This window comes from Drosophila innubila (assembly GCF_004354385.1).
Source record: "Drosophila innubila isolate TH190305 chromosome 3R unlocalized genomic scaffold, UK_Dinn_1.0 2_E_3R, whole genome shotgun sequence".
Lineage (NCBI taxonomy): Eukaryota > Metazoa > Arthropoda > Insecta > Diptera > Drosophilidae > Drosophila > Drosophila innubila.
In genome coordinates, this window is record NW_022995380.1 from 19,645,489 (window position 1) to 19,665,848 (window position 20,360).

General features: G+C 42.2%; 7 protein-coding genes and 3 non-coding genes across 11 annotated transcripts; 5 read left to right on the plus strand and 5 right to left on the minus strand.

Moving 5' to 3' along the window:
• The first annotated feature begins 686 nt into the window (after positions 1–686).
• Positions 687–2,783, plus strand: LOC117789964 (oxysterol-binding protein 1-like). The gene is made up of 2 exons (XM_034629184.1): positions 687–1,666; positions 1,937–2,783. The coding sequence occupies exons 1-2, from the start codon at positions 755–757 to the stop codon at positions 2,684–2,686; spliced, it is 1,662 nt and encodes a 553-aa protein (XP_034485075.1). The 5' UTR covers positions 687–754; the 3' UTR covers positions 2,687–2,783.
• A 98-nt stretch (positions 2,784–2,881) lies between these two features.
• LOC117789963 (oligopeptidase A) lies at positions 2,882–5,325 on the minus strand. Its single transcript, XM_034629183.1, has 2 exons — positions 5,158–5,325; positions 2,882–5,087 (listed from the first exon to the last, which is right to left on the minus strand). Exons 1-2 carry the CDS (start codon positions 5,235–5,237, stop codon positions 2,996–2,998), a joined length of 2,172 nt encoding a protein of 723 aa, XP_034485074.1. The 5' UTR covers positions 5,238–5,325; the 3' UTR covers positions 2,882–2,995.
• A 604-nt stretch (positions 5,326–5,929) lies between these two features.
• On the minus strand, positions 5,930–7,234 carry LOC117791358 (inactive non-canonical poly(A) RNA polymerase protein Trf4-2). Of its 2 annotated transcripts, none has more exons than XM_034631086.1 (2): positions 7,218–7,234; positions 5,930–7,148 (listed from the first exon to the last, which is right to left on the minus strand). In XM_034631086.1, the coding sequence occupies exon 2, from the start codon at positions 7,127–7,129 to the stop codon at positions 5,984–5,986; it is 1,146 nt and encodes a 381-aa protein (XP_034486977.1). In that variant the 5' UTR covers positions 7,130–7,148; positions 7,218–7,234; the 3' UTR covers positions 5,930–5,983. The 2 variants fall into 2 exon arrangements, with proteins under 2 accessions (XP_034486977.1, XP_034486978.1); XM_034631087.1 differs by having other exon boundaries at positions 7,222–7,233.
• Positions 7,235–7,596: 362 nt separating this feature from the next.
• LOC117791357 (CDP-diacylglycerol--glycerol-3-phosphate 3-phosphatidyltransferase, mitochondrial) lies at positions 7,597–9,811 on the minus strand. Its single transcript, XM_034631085.1, has 2 exons — positions 8,518–9,811; positions 7,597–8,193 (listed from the first exon to the last, which is right to left on the minus strand). Exons 1-2 carry the CDS (start codon positions 9,595–9,597, stop codon positions 7,774–7,776), a joined length of 1,500 nt encoding a protein of 499 aa, XP_034486976.1. The 5' UTR covers positions 9,598–9,811; the 3' UTR covers positions 7,597–7,773.
• Positions 9,812–10,419: 608 nt separating this feature from the next.
• On the plus strand, positions 10,420–12,993 carry LOC117790947 (serine/threonine-protein kinase svkA). The gene has a single exon (XM_034630566.1). The coding sequence runs from the start codon at positions 10,853–10,855 to the stop codon at positions 12,947–12,949; it is 2,097 nt and encodes a 698-aa protein (XP_034486457.1). The 5' UTR covers positions 10,420–10,852; the 3' UTR covers positions 12,950–12,993.
• Positions 12,994–13,620: 627 nt separating this feature from the next.
• Positions 13,621–16,704, plus strand: LOC117791942. Its single transcript, XM_034631880.1, has 2 exons — positions 13,621–13,778; positions 13,841–16,704. The coding sequence occupies exons 1-2, from the start codon at positions 13,701–13,703 to the stop codon at positions 16,604–16,606; spliced, it is 2,844 nt and encodes a 947-aa protein (XP_034487771.1). The 5' UTR covers positions 13,621–13,700; the 3' UTR covers positions 16,607–16,704.
• A 228-nt stretch (positions 16,705–16,932) lies between these two features.
• On the plus strand, positions 16,933–17,005 carry Trnak-cuu. The gene has a single exon. It is a non-coding gene; the product is annotated as a tRNA-Lys (tRNA).
• Positions 17,006–17,144: 139 nt separating this feature from the next.
• Positions 17,145–17,216, minus strand: Trnaq-uug. The gene has a single exon. It is a non-coding gene; the product is annotated as a tRNA-Gln (tRNA).
• Positions 17,217–17,409: 193 nt separating this feature from the next.
• Trnaq-uug lies at positions 17,410–17,481 on the minus strand. Its single transcript has one exon. It is a non-coding gene; the product is annotated as a tRNA-Gln (tRNA).
• A 326-nt stretch (positions 17,482–17,807) lies between these two features.
• Positions 17,808–19,745, plus strand: LOC117792827 (sperm-associated antigen 1; the record flags this gene model as incomplete). The annotated part of the gene is made up of 5 exons (XM_034633113.1): positions 17,808–18,119; positions 18,183–18,610; positions 18,720–18,847; positions 19,054–19,181; positions 19,236–19,745. Coding segments are annotated over 5 exons (1,449 nt in total), but the record flags the coding sequence as incomplete, so codon positions are not given.
• Positions 19,746–20,360: the final 615 nt, after the last annotated feature.

The following is a 20,360-nucleotide window of genomic DNA, read 5'->3' on the forward strand; positions in this document are numbered from 1 at the left end:
ATGATAGATTATTTATATTGGAAAATAATTAGGGAATTCCTAAAAAATACTCAGATTAGATTTTGATTATGTAATTAAAACAATGAAAATTTTGTAAATGATGACTTAAGCCCATTTAATTTAAATTAATTGGAAACCCCGTTGTAAGAGATTTTGATTATGTAATTAAAATATTTAAATTTTGTAATTAGCCTATTGAGGCTATTACATTGTAAAAAAAATTTAGTTGATATTAATTGGCAAATTGGAAAAAGAGAGATATAGAAAGAGAGATTATAAAAATGGAAAAATTGGGCATTCCTGAAACTGATTTAGATTAGATTCTGATTATATAATTAAGAAATTAATATTTTGTAAATAATCTCTTGAAGCTATTAGGTACACTGTAATTAAACAAAAAAGATATTAAGAAAAAAATAATAAACCAAAAAGGTTAATTGGCAAACCCGTTAAGAGAGCGAGAGAGAGAGGTAAAGGCCCTAACCTAGGGTTCGTTTACTCCCAATTGTCCAAATTATCACAACAGCTTTCTCAGCACCCGCGATAATGCGCAATCTCTACTGACTCACAATCTAAAAGCACTGAGACTACTTTAATACGGCACTGTCAAACCTTATCGCGATGTATGGCTAATAATGTGTGTGACTGTGTGTGGTGATAAGAGCTCGAAATGTGGTCACAATCAATGGCAATGGCCCAGCTGAAAGAGTGAGTGAATTTTCAATAGTGCTTTGTAATTCGCAAGGGATTGAGCATGTCGAGCGAGCGAACACTACGTGGAAATCCCACAAACGGAAACGAGTCCAACAATAATAACAACAACAACAACAACAAATTGAAAGTCACCCAGAAGATCAAGAAACGAGATCGTGCTGAGCCGATAATGAAAGGTTGGCTCATGAAGTGGACCAACCTGGTCAAGGGATTCCAGCGACGTTGGTTTGTGCTCTCCAGTGGTGTGCTCAGCTATTACCTCGAACCGTCGGAGGTGAATCAATCCGAAGCTCGTGGCACCATCAAGCTTAAAGATGCTCTCATCGAACACGTTGATTCCTGCACATTTGTTATCTCAGATGCGAGCGGGAACATCAGTTTTCGCATCAAGGCAGCGTCAGAAGTGGAGCGGCAGTCTTGGATTATGTCATTGGAGCTGGCCAAGGGAAGCAAGCCCAGAGAAGCTACTGAAGATGCAGGAAAGGGCCAGCAACTGAGAAGACGACGCTCCCGAGTGCCAGATAAACCAAATTATCCACTCAGCCTCTGGTCAATTGTGAAGAACCTCATTGGCAAGGATCTGACCAAAATCCCCATGCCCGTCAATTTCAATGAACCGCTTTCGATGCTGCAGCGACTGACGGAGGATTACGAGTACGCCGATATACTGGACATTGCCTCTGCCTGCACGGATGAGTGCGAGCAGTTGGCCTATTTGGCCGCCTTCACAGCCTCCTCGTATGCCACGACAACGAATCGCAGTGGCAAACCCTTTAATCCCCTCCTGGGTGAGACCTTCGAGTGTGATCGCACGGAGGATCTCGGCTGGCGTTGCTTGGCGGAGCAGGTCTCCCATCATCCACCAATTGCAGCTCTGCACTGCGAGAGCAAGGAATGGGTTTGTTGGCAGGAATTCACCATGACTAGCAAATTTCGTGGCAAGTATTTGCAGGTGAGTGGTCTCCTAAATACCTTATAGGTTTTCTCATGCAGACTCCGAATACTTTTGGAAAAATTAAAATATTTAATAAAAAAGTAAAAGTAAAATGTAAAATAATCAAATAACCTTATTTATATTATTATAAATTAGCATTAAATTTTCAGAGTAAAAGAATAAGGTTACAAATCTAGTTAGTTAATACGAGTACTTATTAGAAAAAATGTATACCATATTAATTCCATTCTTATAGACTTTTCTCACGCATCTGCATTTGTTTTTTAGATAATTCCCCTGGGACTTGCCTACGTTTCCTTCCGCAACAGCGGGAATCGTTATTCCTGGCGCAAGGTGACCACGACTATAAATAATATTATAGTAGGCAAGCTCTGGGTGGATCAGCATGGAGAGATGGAGATTGTGGACGCCAATTCAGCGAATGGCAACAAGTGCATCCTCAACTATGTGCCCTACTCCTATTTCGGCCGTGAGGCGCAACGCACCGTCAAGGGCGTGGTAATCAATCGGAACAAGGAAGTGAAGTGGTTGATTCGCGGCACCTGGGATGACCAAATCGAAATAGCACCCGTGTTGAGGACCCATGGCACTCTGGATAATCCCAGCTACACCACCGGCGAGTACAAGACTGCTTGGAAGCGTCGTCCGGCTCCCGAAGACTCTGAGAAGTTCTACAACCTCACCACATTGGCCTGTCAGCTCAACGAACCGGAGGAAGGCGTTGCGCCCACAGATTCCCGTCTGCGACCGGATCAGCGACTGATGGAGGAAGGCGCTTGGGATGCGAGCAATGATGAGAAACTGCGTCTGGAGGAGAAGCAGCGTGGTGTGAGAAGGCAACGTGAGGCGGAGGCAAAACAAGCAGCTGCCTCCGGCAGAGATTATCCAGCCTATGAGCCATTGTGGTTCAAGCAACAGAAGGTGGAGGGCACCGAGAGTTCAATGCATGTGTACAACAATAAATATTGGGAGGCAAAGGCAGCCCAAGATTGGAGCGGTTGTCCGGATATCTATTAATAGCGACAATATACAATCATCAATAATATCTAATCAGGTTTTTGTTTGCTTTTTGAAATAAAGAAACGAACAATGAGTTTTCCGTTGAGCTGAGTAATTCAATGATAAATGTTATAAATTTATGCCAATTTTTATTATTAAAGTAATTATTTAAATAAAGCAACAATTGTGTGGTAAACAGTAAATCCAGGGGAATCACTTTTAGTTAAAAGTATTAATGCCAAACGTTATCTAAACTATAAAAAAATACAGCAAATAGATAACCACATTTGTTGGTCATCGGTTGGCATTGGTTGAACAGTAAATGATTCAATTGTTTTCTGTTGTTTGCGATGGTTTGAATATGTCCAGGGATTTCAGCAAGGCCTCCACAGATGGATCGCGTCCCTGGAAGCGTCGGAATACCTCGGCAGTGGGCACAGATCCGCCATAACTGAGGAACGTTTGCTTATAACGCTTTCCCACCGCCACATAGTGCTCGTCATTGTGTTTCTCCGCAAAGCTGCTCGAGATGTCGGCCGCAATCAGCTTGGAATACAAATGACTAAAGTGTGCGGCCGCCCAGTCGCCGGCAAAGATGTCCGTTAGGGAGCAGGGATGTGCATCCTTCTTGTCCAGTGGCATGCACTGATAAACTGGCCACATTTTCTTAACCACATCCAGCCAGAAGGCGTCGGAGCGATGCAGCTCTACATCGAGATCCGCCAAGTACAATTCCTGACAGAGATTGTAACCAGCCAGCTGAGTTTTCAGCAGACGCGTCTTCTGCGCCAGCTGCGTGTCAATAATTTGATCGTTACTAAAGTGCCCGGATACGGTTTGTAGAACAGCAGGATCATCCAGAAAATTGCTCATCACATAGCCCGACACCTGAGAGGCGTCCCATTCAATATTGGATAAGCCGGCCAGGTCACTGTATCCCGCCTGGGTCAACAGATGCTGCAGACCCGTGCCAAAGGTCTTGAATACCATTTGCAAATCATCGTAGCCCAAGAGCGGAAACTTGCCCTGCTTTGGCTCTGTAAAGTTGAAGATGAGGGCACAGAGAGGCGTCAGATTTGCCGTTTTGTTCCTGTTCCTAATGCCCACCATCCAGCCGTTGTTCTTGCCAAACTTGTGCTCCTTGGAGAAGCAATCCATATAGAAGCCACCCACTGGCGTCGAGCTGTTGCTGCTGTCGCCATCGTAGACATTGTAGAACTTGACAGCGGGATGCCAGACCTCCGTCTTGGGTTGCTCCAAAATGCGTATGTTGAAGAGTTTCTCGCTCAGCGCGAATAATCCGGAGAGCACGCGTGGAAGTGGGAAATACTCGCACAGTTTATCCTCCAGCAGCTGGTGCTCGGCAATGAGCTGCTTGCGCCGCCAGTAGCTGACGTCGTAGGCCTCCAGCTTATGATTAACACCGCTGGCAGTGGCGAATTTCTGCAGCTCCTCAAGCTGCACACTCTGCGCTGGACCTGCGAACTTGAGCAGCTTGGCAAAGATCTGCTTTAGATTGTCAACGCTGCCAATCATCTTCGTCTGCATGGACATGTCGGCAAAGTTCGAGTAACCCAGCAGATTCGCCTGCCGCTTGCGCAACGCACGAATCTTCTCCAGATGCGTGCTGTTCTCAAGAGATTTGTCCTGCTGCTGTGATGCCTTTATCGCATTCGCTCGCCACACGTTCCAGCGTTGCAGGCGATCGGGACAGTATTTGAGGAATCCCTCGACAATCTGCGGTTGCAGCGTCACCTTCCATGGACCCTCCAACGGCTGGCTGGGGTCACGCGCCGTCGCCTCCATCAGCGTGGGTGGAAAGTCACGCACCAGCTGGAAATCGTTGACCACATGGGCAAACGCATGCACCGCCATGTTGACCTTGTTTTTGTAGTTGCCACGCTCACGTCCCATCTGTGTGAGCACTTCCTTTAGTCCATCCTGTCCGTCCTGGCTTAAAGCCAGTCCATTTAAATTGCCCTCTAGCAGAAACTTTTGACGCAATCGTTGCTCTGCCTCGCCAGAGCCAGATGCTTCTTCTCCCTGCTCCAGCAGCGCCGTGTAAACAGTCTTGTTGCAGAACTTGGAGGCACGTGCATTGCGAGCACGTTCATGTATATTCATATATGACTTGGTGGGTATCAAGGTGCTGTTGCCGAGGTAGAGCGCTTTGGCCACACCCCACGTGGTCTCCAGCGGTGCTGTCACTGCATCCAGTTCGCCGTAAATATCGAAGCTATTCAACTTCTTGCCACTCTGAATGTCCTGCTCCAAAGCTTTCACGGATTTCTCCACGGCCGCTGCCTGTTGGCCAATCGCTCCCAGGCACATCTCGATGGTAATGTCACTGAATGCCGGCAAGCCATTTGGCGTCAGCAGCCCCTCCCCTAGTGGACTATCCTCGCCAATCTCAGGCACGCTATAAACCGCATAACACACAAAAAAAAAAGAGTTGACAATTTCATTCATAAATTTAATTCCATACTTACAGCACAATATAGCCCGGTCGACTTGTGGTCGTGTGTAGGAATCGTTGAGCCGCATGGCGTTGTCGCAATATATTCAGCATCTCTTAAATATCAATTAAAATCTACAATTATTTACAACTCGGGAAATGCGTGCGGCCAAATTTTTTGATGGCCTGCGTTTACACAACACTCACAGCTGTTAAGAGTAGGGTCGTTTCGTTCTGAAAAAGTTCAAATGAACGGGTCATTGAAATGACCGAGTGAACTTATTCAGCACAATGAACTAGAAATCCCAACTCTACAGCTGTTGTGCTTCTTCTTCCGCAGCAGCAGGCAAAGCTATTGTTGCGATTAAGTACTTGCAAACACTGCGATTGAGCAGTTCATGTAAAACAATTGAATTATTTAATTGTTGCATAGTGAAATACAGCTATTGCACGCTTAACTTGATTCATAAAATGCATTATTAACAGTGGCAATTGGCAAGCTAAAATTTAAAATTGATAACCTGTCTTACGCGCAGATTACTACACAATTATCGAAAGCTATCGGCCAATTGGGAAACTGAAGGCCGAAATCGATACATTTCTCAACTGCAGCTAACTACAACTACACAAAGCTATCGAATGAGAAGGTTTAGCGCGTGATTTTGAATTGCGATAGCCTTTGCTACCATTCTAAAATATATTTAAGTGTACATACAATAATACTAAATAGTAAAGTAAAAAAAAGAAATTACATATTTATAAGGAAATGCAAAAATTAAATGAGGTGTACTTAATGCAAAATTAAATGAAATTTACTTATGTTTAAAAAATTATGAAGAAGCATAAATTAAGCTATAATCCTAGGCTTTAGTATTTTGACAGCCTTTGTGTGCCGCAGTTAATCCATTCACATTACTTGCTGTCTCCTTCTCTGGTTCCTTTTTATCATCGGATTTTTTGGCTTGATATTCGTAATGCCGTCCATATCCATTGATTGCCAAATGCCGGAAGTTGTAGTGCACCCAATTACGATACTTTATCACTGATTGCGGCACTGTGATAATGGTGGCCAGCAGAGATCCACTAACTTTCGATGGGTCCAAGTCCACAACTTTCGATAGCTTTAAAAATGCCATTTCAAAGCATTGCTTCACATCCAGTGCTCCATATGAGCTGCGTCCAATGTCATTGGTCGGCGTTATGGGATCTTCAATAGTCAGCACCGATAACCAGCTGTCATATCCAAAGCTATTCTGCAGCTCACTCTTCTCCACACATCCGGCATTGTCCCGCACCGAAATGCCGTACTTGAAGTAGTCAAACTTGCGTCCATAATAGTCCAGAAATTTGAGAAGCAGTCGACCCAATCTGTTATTTTTACTGGATGTATTCTCGAGTGTCTGTTGTTGTAAAAAGCTGACGCACATCAAGGTGATGGCATATGACGAGATACCGCCGGAGCTGTAAACCTCATTTAATCCTTGAAGCATTAGAAATTGCTTGAGAACCATCACCAGCTTGGGCAGCTCCGGAAATTGTTTAATAAACCTCTTGACCAACTCCGCCGCCTTTACGCCCGACTTTGTATTGAATGATATATCGAACTTGACTTGCGATATCCGATCTGTGAACTTGACGACTGGAACAGATGCCTTGTCCAGCACATTGACTTGGTCGGCAACTCCACGTGCAATCAGTGCATTTTTTAGTTGAACCAGAGGCTCACCCTGCCAATAGATATTATCAACAGCAATATCAATATCCGAGATGGGCAGATTTAGTCCAGTACTAAATGAACCAAATACTTCGATGCAGGCTTCGGGCCAAGTGTGGAGCACAACATTCTCAATGCGATACACAGCCTCCATGCGCATCATATACTCCGTTGGAGTCGACGTTATATAGTTGTAGAAATGATCAATCTCTCGATGCAGTGCGAGAAGTCCGCTTCCATATTCGAAATTGTTCAACAGCCAGGGCTCCTGTTCACTTGTTGTGATACTCATATTGTTGTCTCCTAAAATGCTAAACAAGAGTGGGCAACTATTAAAACAGAACCTCTCAATCTCTTAGGATATTCAATTATCAGTTTACCTACTCAAAATATTGCAATTAAAATTCGTATTTTGTTTTTGTCAATTTCGCTTCAAACCGAATGTGAAGAACAAGACAAATGCCAAAATCAAGCACCGTTATACAGGGTTGCCACTCCATTTATTTATCGGCATAATCAAAGCTCCAGTGCTGCCTAAATTTTTTAAAATAGCTAATTAAAAAAATGTAGCTAGCGTTATATAACCAGCTATCTTATAAAAATTACATAATAATGATTTATATATAATGATTTTTAAGAATTTTCATCAATGAGTTATGAGTTGATTTCATCAAATAGCCAAGTCTAGCTCTAAAATACTGAAGCCGGAAAAGTGGAATTTCCCAAATTGCTCAAAAGATAAATAAAAGAAATTCCCAATGTAATGGCAACAATTTCCTGAATTATTACTGGGTAAAAAATGAAATTACAGCAATGTACACAATAACATAACTCAAAACGACACGTGAATTACACACTAGATTAACTTGCGCTTAAATTCAACAAATTGAACTATGTATGGATTGAGGTTTAGGGAAGATTACACTACGGTAACAACTAGAAAAAGTTTCGAAATATGCGGACAACAGCCTGGACCCAACGTGGCACCTGTCGCTGGACAATATCCCGCTCCGCTGTCGTGGACAGGTCATATAAGCGATCCGCCTCCGCTTGAAGACGTTGACTTAGATCCATGTTGTCGGTCACCAGGCACACTTGAGTTTCGAGGTCACGATTCACGGATCGTTCACCAAAGTTCGAGGAACCGATTAGCGTCAAATTGGGCAAACGGGCATTGGGTAAATAATACCACAGACCCTTGGCATGGTATGTCCAGCCGGGTTTTTGGTACTCGAAGAAATTGACACGATGATTTTGTTGTCGTCGCACCAAACTCTCGTAGAAACTCTTGGCAATCAGCGTATAGGCGGCAGGAATCCCACCCGCAGGTCCCTTGGCACCCTGGAAGCCATTGGCCTGAGGAAAAAAGAGGAGAAACCATTAAAAATCAATTAAATTTGATGAATACCAGGGTATCAGACCGAATCGAATATTGGGGTTCAGTTAGGTGTAAGGTTTAGTCGGAATTTAGATTTTCTTTACATTGCGGGAAATAATACCGGAACTGTTAACCAAAAATAACTGTTATACATGAATCGGTTTCTAAACGGTTATTTCGGTTTGGGAAAACAAATGCAGTTTTCATTTGGTTAGGGTTTCAGTACGGTTACCAATTTCAATCGGATAAGGGTTACGGTTTCGAGTACGGTTTGATTCCCTGATGTAAACTATTGTTATTACATTGGGATGCGCCATTAGAATGCTGCACTGCGCCAGGCACTTGTGCGTTATGGTGTCCATGTATTCCTGCGTCAGATTAAAGTAGCCCGTGGCAAGTTTGAGACGTGATCCGGCAATGCAATTGGACAGCAACTGTTTGGTCACCACACTGTCATGGTGTATGCCAATCTGTCCCATCTCCAGCAGCGGAAACACCCACGTGTCCGCCTCTGTGTCTAGTTCCTGGCGCTGCAGCTGACGTTGATACGCCTCCTGGACAAAGTTCGTGACTCGCTCCTTGGCCAGTCGAATGAACTGCTCCTTGGTGCCCTCGTAGGGAAGGATGCGCCAATTGCGATGCAGTCCCTCCGTCGCATCGGCGCTCACAGCCAAACTAAATTCCTGCACACGCTCAATTAGCTGGGCATAGAAATCGGCGAGTGGTTTGTCCTCAATGAGTATGTAGCGATCCTGGCGATTGGTGAAGTAGTCGTTGGACAAATTGGCACCCGATATGATGACCGCATCGTCAAACAGATACACCTTCATGTGCTGCAGCCCCAACAATTCGTTCCAACGTGGCGGGGCCAAGCGTTTGGTCATGCCACGCAGATCCGGCGTGTGGTACAGTGAGAACTGCACCTGTTCGCCAAATTCGCGGACCAGCGGTAGCAGCATTGTCTTGGAGTTGGCCACACCACGTGTCCCACGGGTGAAGTCCAGCAACACGTTGAGCCGCAGTGATGACTGTGCCTGCAGGCTGTGACGCAACGTCTGCACAAAGGCGTTCTCCAGCTGACCCGTGCCCAGATACAAGCTGGCCAGCACAACGCGCTTCTTGGCCTGACGGATGCGCTGCATTAGCGTTTGGTAAAAGTGCTGCGGTTCGTGAATGACCTGAATTTGATCACCACGCAGCGGGAAACATGGCGCCAGATTGTGTAACCATGACAGACTCTCGAGTCCGGGTGCACCCGCAAATCCGCCGCTCAGCAACTGTTGCAACTGTTGCGGCGAATGCTGCAGACATCCCATCAAATCCGTGTGCGTGACGGGACACAACTCTTGGGTAAATAGACGGCGCAGGTACATCATTTTCATTCCTTCTTGTTTTCTTAATCTTCTCTTATCTTCTTACTCCGTTCTCTTTTAGCCAGCCGTTGTGGCAGTCTTTACTGTAGCTGAGGTAGTGTTTCCATTTGACTTAATTAAATTTGAATAAACTTTACGAAAACATCATATCAAAATTACGTGCTTCTGTTTAGGGATTTAAGGAAATTTATCGATAGCTGCAACGCTATCGTGGGAAATAGGCATTTCTCTTGCAAATAGTATTCATAAATTTCTCAATTATTGTGCACGTTATTTTTGCATAAGCAAACAAATATACAAAAATTATGCAGCTTTTTCAATTATTTAGTAGAATGCTGTCAAATTAATTTTTTACATTTGATGTATCGATGACCAACATTATAAAAATACTAGCTTATCGATTATTCATCGTACACCATTGACACTAGTGCTGGGCTATTCAGTTCAATTTGCTAAGTCGTTCATTTCCAAATCGTGAACTGAGTCTGTAATTTTGTTCAGTTGTTCATGAGTGATATTCAAATGTTATTACATTAATTTATTCATTCATTCAATGATATCATCGTTGAATTTATTCAGTTGACTTGTTCTTAAGCCTATCACAGTACAATATTATTTTGTAATTTTAAATGCATGACAAGTGCTTCTTAGGCTTAGAATTTCTTTGTTTTTGTTTTATTTTTAATTTGGTTTGCATATATTTGAATACTGCAAGTCAAAATAAAAAAAATTTTATAAAATAACTCATCAACTAATCAAATTAAACGATATAGTTCATGAATGAGTGAAAAAGTTTACTCGCTCATTTTTATGACCCGTTCATTTGAGCTCATACTGAACGAAACGGTACAACTCTAACTGACACAACCAACGAAGAGCAGCAACAACAATCAAAGGAGAGAAGAAGAAGCAAGCAAAAGAAAAGCCAACGAAAACTAACTGCGAAAATTTTTAGTGCTTTCGTGCGCCACGAGATTCTTCCAAAGCACTGCACAAATATTGTATAAATGCTTATAAATGTGAGCGCAAAGGATCAAAAACGACAAATAGTTGATGTGTGAGTGTGTGTGTGTAGAAAAAGCAAACGAATTCCAGTTTTAGTTCCTCAATAGTGCAACGCAACCAACTTCAAAAGAGAGCCAGAGTGCGAGAGCGTGAGAGCGAGAGCGAGCCGTAACTCACTTTGCTTTTGGGATTTTGCTTTGCTTTTCGTTTTACAAAAATAAATTTATAGACGAAACCAAATTGATAGTCGGCAGCAAACATGTCCTGGACGGAGAAAGTAGATCCGGAGTTGATCTTCACGAAGCAGGAGCGCATTGGCAAGGGCTCCTTTGGGGAGGTCTTCAAAGGCATCGATAACCGCACGCAGCAGGTGGTGGCCATCAAAATAATCGATTTGGAGGAGGCCGAGGATGAGATCGATGACATCCAGCAGGAAATCATGGTGCTCTCCCAGTGCGATTCACCGTATGTGACCAAATACTATGGTTCATTCTTGAAGGGCACCAAGCTATGGATCATTATGGAGTATCTGGGCGGTGGCTCTGCCTTGGATCTGATGAAGGCGGGCTCCTTTGAGGAGATGCACATTGGCATCATATTGCGCGAGGTACTCAAGGGACTCGACTACTTGCACTCGGAGCGTAAGCTGCATCGGGACATCAAGGCGGCCAATGTCCTGCTCAGCGAACTGGGCGACGTCAAGCTGGCGGATTTCGGTGTGGCCGGACAATTGACCAATACGACATCCAAGCGGAACACATTTGTGGGCACACCGTTCTGGATGGCACCGGAGGTGATCAAGCAGTCACAGTACGATTCCAAGGCGGACATCTGGTCGCTCGGAATTACAGCCATCGAGTTGGCCAAAGGTGAACCGCCCAATTCGGAGTTGCATCCGATGCGTGTCCTGTTCCTCATACCCAAGAACAATCCACCCCAGTTGACGGGCAATTACACAAAGTCGTTCAAGGACTTTGTCGAGGCGTGCCTCAACAAGGATCCAGAGAATCGGCCCACAGCCAAGGAGCTGCTCAAGTATCCGTTCATCAAGAAGGCCAAGAAGAATGCTTACCTTATTGATCTGATCGATCGCTTCAAGAAATGGAAACTCTCCAAGGGAGACGAAAGCGAAACGGAATCCGAGAACTCGGACTCGGATTCAGATGCCAAGCAGAGCGGCGGTGGCAACAGTCACGACGAGCCCTGGATCATGACCGTCAAGGGACTGCACATCAATAGCGCACCACGTGCCGGCGTCAACAGCTTCCAGCTGCAGGAGCACGAGCTGACCATGCAGAAACTAATGGCGACCACACACTCGCCCTCATCCTCGGGTGGCAGCAACAGTGGGAACAGTGGCAACACTCCCACCGCCTCGGGCAGCAACAGCAGCAACAGTATTGGCGCCGGAGTTAAGGCCACGGCTGCCACGACTGGAGCGGCAGCAGCTTGCAGCGATTCATCCGTGATTTCCAGCAGCAACAGCAACAATAATAATAACAACAACAACAGCAACAACAACAACTTGAGCAGCAAGCATGCCACAACAACAACAACCATGTTGAATGCACCGCTGAGCGGTGGAGCAGTCACTGGCAACAGCACAGCCGCTGGCGGAGGAGCAGGTGGTGCCGGCAAGCTGCTTCCAGTGAGCACATCCTCATCGGCCAATGAGTTGATGCAGAAGCGTGCCAGCTCCAAGCCAGAATTGCGTCAGTCGCGTTCCGTTGCCACATTGGATCAGGTGGAGGAGCGTCGAGCCTCCTTGGGGCTGCCCTTGAGCCTGGACCATCATCATCATCATCAGCAGCAGCAGCAGCAACATCATCAGAACCAACAACAGCAACGTCGCAGCAGCAATCGTGAATCATTCCATGCATCAACCGCCAACAATGTGAGCAACAACAGCAGCGGGATTAATCCTTCAGCTGAACACAACGATTCCTCGGCTTCCAATCCATCCAATCATGGTGGTAAACTGACAACTGGCCAGCTTCAGCAGCAGCAGCATCCACATCAGCATCCGCATCCGCATCAGGGACAGCATCAAGGACAGCATCAGGGACAGCGATTGGTGCATCATACGAACAGTGCTTGCCTCAACAATGTCCTCTTCCCTGTGCTGAACGATATACAGCGCAAGTACAACAGTAGCAGCAAGAATTTGCAGGGTATGCACGGCGTCGGTGTTGGCAGTGATATTGGCGATCTAAAATCCGTATTCGAGCTGGCCGAACGCTCCAGTCCGGGTGTTAGTGATTTGTTTATGAAGGAGCTGATTCACATGCTTGTGCCGGGTTATTCGGAGACGCGTATTAATAATATAATGGAACGCGCCATACGCAATCGTAAATAGGCAACCAAATTCCAAAACAAAACAAAACACAAGAAAAACAAAAATATACATATACATATACATACATATATATTCTATATACTATTACTATACATGTTAAAGAAGAACCCGACAAGCAAACAGCAGCAACCAACATAAACATATTCCGACTTAGTGGCCAATGGAGCAAGCAAGAAGTAAAACAGCGTTAGACTTATGAAAAACGAAAGTTTATCTAGATATATACATATAAATACATAAATATGTACGTATTTTCAACTGAGCCATATGGCAAATGTTTATTCAACAGTTATTTAGGCATATAATATGTATTCGTTTGTTTATCTGCAATATTAATATTATTAATATAATGTAAAACATATATGCAACTTAAAAATAAATTTCAAATGCAAAATTATCGAACTTTCAATTTTGCATTCAAGTGTGTGGTGGCGGAACGATAAATCAAAGTGTAGGGATCGATAGCTGATCTGGCAGCATCAAAATGAAGTAACAAAATAGGAACTTAACTAGAAAAAAACTATGAAAATGTTGAGGTGCATGGGAGTTACTGAACTACGAGTGTTCCAAAAATTGGTCATATTTAAACTGCAAAAAATAAATTGCCAATACAATCGATTTCCAATATCAAGTGTATAGGTACAAAAGTAATCGATAGCCAATCTGGCAACTCTTTTAAAAAGAAGCGTCAAAGCCGACAGAATTAATCAAGTTGGCTGTGTGGTTAATTTAAATAAAATAATCTGAGAAAATGTCGCACTTGTTTGACGAGGAAGTGTTGGAGTCCCTGACCTACGAGCGTTCCAAAATCTGGTCAAGTTTTCTATCGGTGAGCATTGCTTAGTTTTTAAAATGAACAATAAAATTCGAGGATTTCAATTTATGTTGCAGATTTATGAGGAGAAGGAAGATGGCAGAGAAATTGATGTTGCTAATTTGGAAGAGATATTCAAAGACGAAGATGATGACGAAGTGCTGGACGCCAAGTACGAGGCCGAAGAAAGTGAGGCAGATGAAGACATCAATAACACAACACAAAGCATGACAAAAGCGGAATTAACGTTAATGTTGTGCAGCGGCGATAATAAAGAAATTCTGGATCATACGATGCCTATTGTGCAGGAGCATGAGCGTAAGTGGAAGGAGGCTGGCCTGGATCGCATATTGAACACATTCGACTCGGAGCAGATTGAGCAGCATGTGGGCAACTGGCTGAGACGACACAATAGCACATATTGTGAGAGCACACTGCTACAGACGACACTGCCTAAGACGCACCACAAACGCAATCAAATATATACCACAAGTGACAGCGAGCAGAGCGATGATAAGGCCATGGAGACGGCACGTTACATATGCAAACGGAGCAGCAAGTGTCAAAGTCCCAGGACAACAATTAAGATGTATCGCAGTCAGCCACGAAAACGTGTCGAAATGCGGGCCAAATACGCCTGCCAGGAGTTCGATGAGGATCATCAACATATGCAGTCGGTAATATCACGGCGGAAACAGCTACACCGACGGCAGCGGGAACATGAGCTTATATATCATACAAGTCCGAGACATTATCCATACAAGCGTCGCAATCTTTCCCGTTTCTGTCACTCAGCATCTTCCAGTGGGGATGAACTTGCTCCCAGTCGCTGTGCCTGTAGTCCATGTGCTAGTAGTGCCATCTCCAAGACTGCCTATCCATACTATACATATCATAGCTATCACAGTCGCGGTCACAGTCGCACTCACAGTCACAGTCGCACTCACAGTCACAGTCACAGCTATCGTGACTATGATAAACGCTTGGAATTGGGTTCCAGATCAATGGCTAGCTTGGTGCACTTCAAGCGCAGTGTGCGTCAGTTGAGACGTCAACATGCTTTTGAGGAGGATCTGCGTCCAAGATTGGTAGAGAACAAATGCAGCTGTTGCAACAATGATCGACTGTGCTCCAATGTGGTGCACATTGCCAATAGCTCCACAGAGGATTGGGTGGTGGAGAACAAGAGCAGTCCCGATCCACCGCAGTTTGAAACGCCCAAGAGATGCAAGGCAGCTTCTTTAAGTCGTCCCAAGTCACTGCAGAAAAAGATGCAGGAGAAGCTGTTGAAAAATCAAACAAGTTCGATACCCAAAAAGACACCAGCTAAAACCATAAATTTAACAGAAGAAGATAAAGAAAATTTAAGGGAAGTAAACTTTAATATTCCGAAATCGTTGCCGAAAACTAAAGCAGCTGTAACATTCTCAAATGTAGTACCTACATCATCTAAATCGCTGTCGAGCAACAAGAAGCCTAATCTTAAAGCCACTTCCTCGAAATCTACAACTTTGTCTGAAGTCAGTAACGAATCGAAAAGTGTCAAAGAACTTTCTACAAAAACCGTAGAGCCAACTTTCTCGAAATCTACAACTGCGGCCAGTGCCAAAAAGGGAAAATTGCTTCCAACTTTATCTGAAACCAGTAAAGAATCGAAAAATATCAAGGAATCAATTGTTAAACCTGATATTAGCAAGGAGACTAAACCGAAAAAGACAGCAACTAAATCTGCAAAGAAATTGACCAAAAGTAAGCGAGTTGAAAGTAAAAACTCCGAGGAGCAAACTGAAGTTATACCGAAATCTACAACTGCTTCAATTGAAAAACAGGAAAAGTCGCTACAAACTATTTCTAGTTTAGCTAAAATCAGTAGGGAATCCAAAAACGAAACACTTAAAGATGATATCAGCAAAGAGACTAAACAAAAGAAAAAAACAACTAAATCTGCAAAGAAATTGACCAAAAGTTCACGGATTGATAGAAACAACTCCGAGGAGCAAACTGACGCTAGGTTGAATGTAACTCAGAGTAGAAAGCGAACTCAAATAATTGAATCATCTGAATCAGACGATGATTTAAAACAAGCCCTGGCAATATCGAGAGAAACTTATGTGATGGAAATGGAAAAACTGAAGATAGACGCAGAATCTCAAAAGATAAATAAGTCGGCTACAGACTCACCACAGCTACCAGAGCAATCAATGTTTAACAACCACAGTGTGGCATGCAACTCAACGGCACTCACCAATGACACCGCATGCGGTCGAGCACTTCAACCCAAAAAAATGATAAAATCCCAACAGCCCGTTGTCGTCGCCAGCTCCTCGAATATTGTAATCGATCTATGTAGCTCCGCTAGTTTCAGTAATCAGCCGGAAGGTGATGCTGACTGTACCATGGTTACTTCAACAACAGGTTGCGAAGCCGGTGCATCTGTTCCAGATCCAATAATTGCAACCGAAAAACCACATTTAAAAATCTCGAAAAAGGGTGTTCTATTGTATGAACCGTCACAATTATCCACAGGAACTGGACAGAATCAGAGCATTAGCTCGAGCAATAACAGTGCAAACTTTACGCTTACGGAACAGATTTTAAGTCCTATTATTGGAGAACGTAAGGCACGCAAGTTCCTTAAATACTACACAGGCAGTTGCAGCTTTGACAGTCGCTACTCTGTTTATTATCGTCCGCCGGCAAGGCTCTTGGCTGCCTTGAGCAGCGGTACCAAATCCCTTGATTTGGATTCCTCCAGTTCCAGCGGGAGTGAAGATGACGTCTTTGAGATTGTTGCGCGTTATGGAGTAATTCACACTGTGCTAGAGAAGACCAGCGAGAACTGATATATATATATAATTATAAGATTTGTTATGCAAAGTAAAAGACAAAACCAGTTTCAATGTGTATGAAGTTTTATATAAAACAAATTTGTGTTTATAATTAAAAAAAAAAATAATGTTCTAAATATAGTTATTAGTAATAAACTTAATTTTTAAAATTTTTTTTATATCTTTTTTAAACATGTTTATTTGGTTTATATTTGTAAAATTACAAATTTAACAGCCAACTGGTTTCGCATCGACTTTTATTAACATGGTCGGCTGCGTTGCTCATAGGTTGTTCAACGATGTTTTATACTTGTAAGTATTATGCCGCTCTGCTCGCAAGTGCCCGGCTAGCTCAGTCGGTAGAGCATGAGACTCTTAATCTCAGGGTCGTGGGTTCGAGCCCCACGTTGGGCGAAATTAAATTTTTTGTTTTTGTTATTTTTAAATAAAAAAAATATTAATGTGTAACAACTGTTCCACGAAAGTGGATTTTATTTAACTTAAATAAATTTGTTGCCAATTCAAAAATATAAAAGTAAGGTCTAGGATACCAAGGTTCTACCGAGATTTGAACTCGGATCGCTGGATTCAAAGTCCAGAGTGCTAACCATTACACCATAGAACCGTGTTGACTCCCCAGCGCTTAGCGAAATAAATTTACATTGGTACCATGAGCGCATTAAAAAAAATAAATTAAATATTCGATTATTTAACTAAAAAGTATTTCTGGGCTAAATTCTAGCTTAAAAAGAATATAATTATCAATTAAAAATGACATAAATGTGCAAGAAAAAAAATTATATTTTGTATTTTCATACAGGTTCTACCGAGATTTGAACTCGGATCGCTGGATTCAAAGTCCAGAGTGCTAACCATTACACCATAGAACCTCGTTAGAGAACGCTTGCTAAAACATACTTTTCTTATTTTTAGCATACTTATAGTGTTGTACAATCAATTTTGGTATGCAGTTGACACATGTTTTGTGTTATGGTATGGCGCGCCATTTGAATTTTTACAGTATAAATTTAAATTTATCTAAAATTTATTAATTTGCAATAACAGAATAATGTCTGTGTATAAGATAAAAGAAATATCAAAAAAAAAGCAAAACATTTGAGTGTTTATATTTGATATTCGTTGTCAAGCAACAATAATTAGAATGTTTAATCAATAACACAGAGAAACTTAAATTGAAAACAACTTGAACGTGTCAACTTTGCCTTACATATTATTCTTTTGTGAAAATTTGATTATTAACATGGAGAAAAGCAAATCTCTTTTGGAGAAATACGAAATTCCTGTGGGTCATCTGGATTTCGCTTACGTGGAAAAGTGCGAAAATGCACGTGAAATGGAAAAAATCGTCAAGATACTGCGTTCCGGCGAAGAGGGCTACTTTCCGGATCTGACTCGTTGTGCCGAAGAAAAACTAAAGCAGTTAAAGCCTGAAAGCAAATTGTTTCGCTACGAGGAGGCAATACGTAATAGCAGTGTTCTGGATAAGCAGGAACTAAAGCCGATATATGCAAGTATCTTGAGAGTATTAGTGGGATAATTAACTAATATAGCTGTTACCTTCTTTAAACAGGATTGGACTAATGATATAAAGACCAAGGATATCGCTCTAAATGAGCTAAAAGAAGAGGAAAATGTAGTATTAGAGGATTTGCCGGCCATGCGAATTCCAAGTAAGATTGATATTGACAAACAGGAAGATGTTCCAAAGCCCAAATCAGACTCAAAGCCGGATGTGCAGTCAAAAGTGAAATCAAACGATCAGCGAATTAAGTCAACGGATTACAACAAATGGGACAAGTATGATCCGGATGAAGAAATTCTACGCATGGATCTGGAAGAGGAACGTACCAAGGAGCAGGCACAAATCAAGACCCGTCAAGTGAAAACAACTCCAAAAGAAGAACATATTAAAATCTGTGAGCAATCTGCTGAGGAGCAGCGTCTTCAGTGCCAACTAAAGAAACTTAGTCAACTAGAGCGGGAACAGTATGGTGAAAAGTGAGTAGCTCTTTATATATACTTATTTATTAAACTTCATTTAAGAGCAGTTGATTTTTAATAAAATTAAAAACTAAAATTTAAAGCTGAATCTATTATCTCATGCCAGGTATCGTCTTCGAGGCAATGAGTACTTTAATGCCAAGGAGTATAATAATGCCATAAATGAATATACTCGCTCTATAGTTTACAATCCGGAGCATGCTGCCCGTTCCTATAACAATCGTGCCTTATGTCGTGAGTAATCAATTTTTAACATTTCACTGTCAAATTTTAAGTTCTTAACTTAACTTATATTTAAAACAAATTTATTAAATTTAATATCGCTTGTCACAAAATTGTATATTTTAAACTGTGTGTATTGAATATGCTTTTGGTACTAGACTTTTATCTCGTGTATATGTTTTTGTTTTTAATGGAAAATTTCCTTAATTCCTCTATAGATATAAAGCTACAGAATTATATCGCGGCTATAGATGATTGTGATGAGTGTCTGAAACTGGAACCGGACAATTTGAAAGCTCTACTTCGTTTGGCCGATGCCAATTATTCTCAAGGACGACGTCGTGAGGTAAGTCGAAATCTCTTTCTGATTTCTTGATCTTAAAAGTCTTTATCTTTACAGTCCTATGGCGTTTATCAACGTGTGCTGGAAATTGATTCCAATAATACTACTGCACTTAAGTCGTTGGAACAGCTACGTTCACAGCTGGGAGAGCTCGCTCCTGCTCATGCCACACGCATGGTCATTGAGGAGCTGCAGTCGGAGAAGCCAGCCGACAAGAAAACTCTAAAGGAAAAGCCAAAGGCAGTTGTAAAAGCCGTCCAACCAGTGAAACCTAAGGAATATGATCTGGCCGAGTTGGTAAAACCGAACCGTGTGGTTAAAAGTAAAATAGTAAGCGCTGCTGAAGCTCTGGGTGGTCAACTAAAGGGAAGTCATCCCACTGGTAACCCACAGAAGAAGCAGCTGCCTCTCATGATGCAGGAGATGTCCTCGCCACAGCCAGCTCTGCGTCTGCCACACACCAACAACAATAAATCTGGCAACAACAAGCTGCTCATTCAAGAAATATAATTAACTAGATGTTTGTCAAGAAATACAAGTATTATTAAAAGACTTTATTATTGTTTATTCATAAGTATATTTTTAACAAAGTTATGAAATCTTGAAGATGGTCAAACCTTTGACCTAGGAACTTTAAAAGTCAAAATTTTTGTACAATTTTCCATGATTTTTTACAAAAAAATTAACAGTGTCGGAGTCAAGGTTAAAGTGTTGGTTTATACTAATTACGATATCAGGAGTTAATTAAAGTGAAAACTTGTGATTTGAAATTTTGAATTTTCAAAATTACAAAGGGGGGACCCTTAGCACCGAAATCGAGATCTAGATTATTGAAATCCTCTATGGTTTCCGGCGTAATTTCCACCTGAATTGAGTATTGTGTATTATAAAGTTTCCCAGAATTGCCTGTCAAGTTATTTTAAAAAAAAAGGTAGAGTGGAAAAATAAAAAATATGTAGCAAATCAAGATCAAGATTTGTTTTCTAGTAGATTTTGTAAATATAATTACTTATCATTAATTTAAAGCTTATGATTTTCTTGTAAATGAGTACATTTGAAAGTTGTATCGGATATTTTTTGAAGTTTGGGAAACTATCTGCTTGATGTGAAACTCAAGATGTAATTGAGTAATATATCGATGTATTGTAACTGTATCGATGGTGTCTATCGAAATGTGCATCC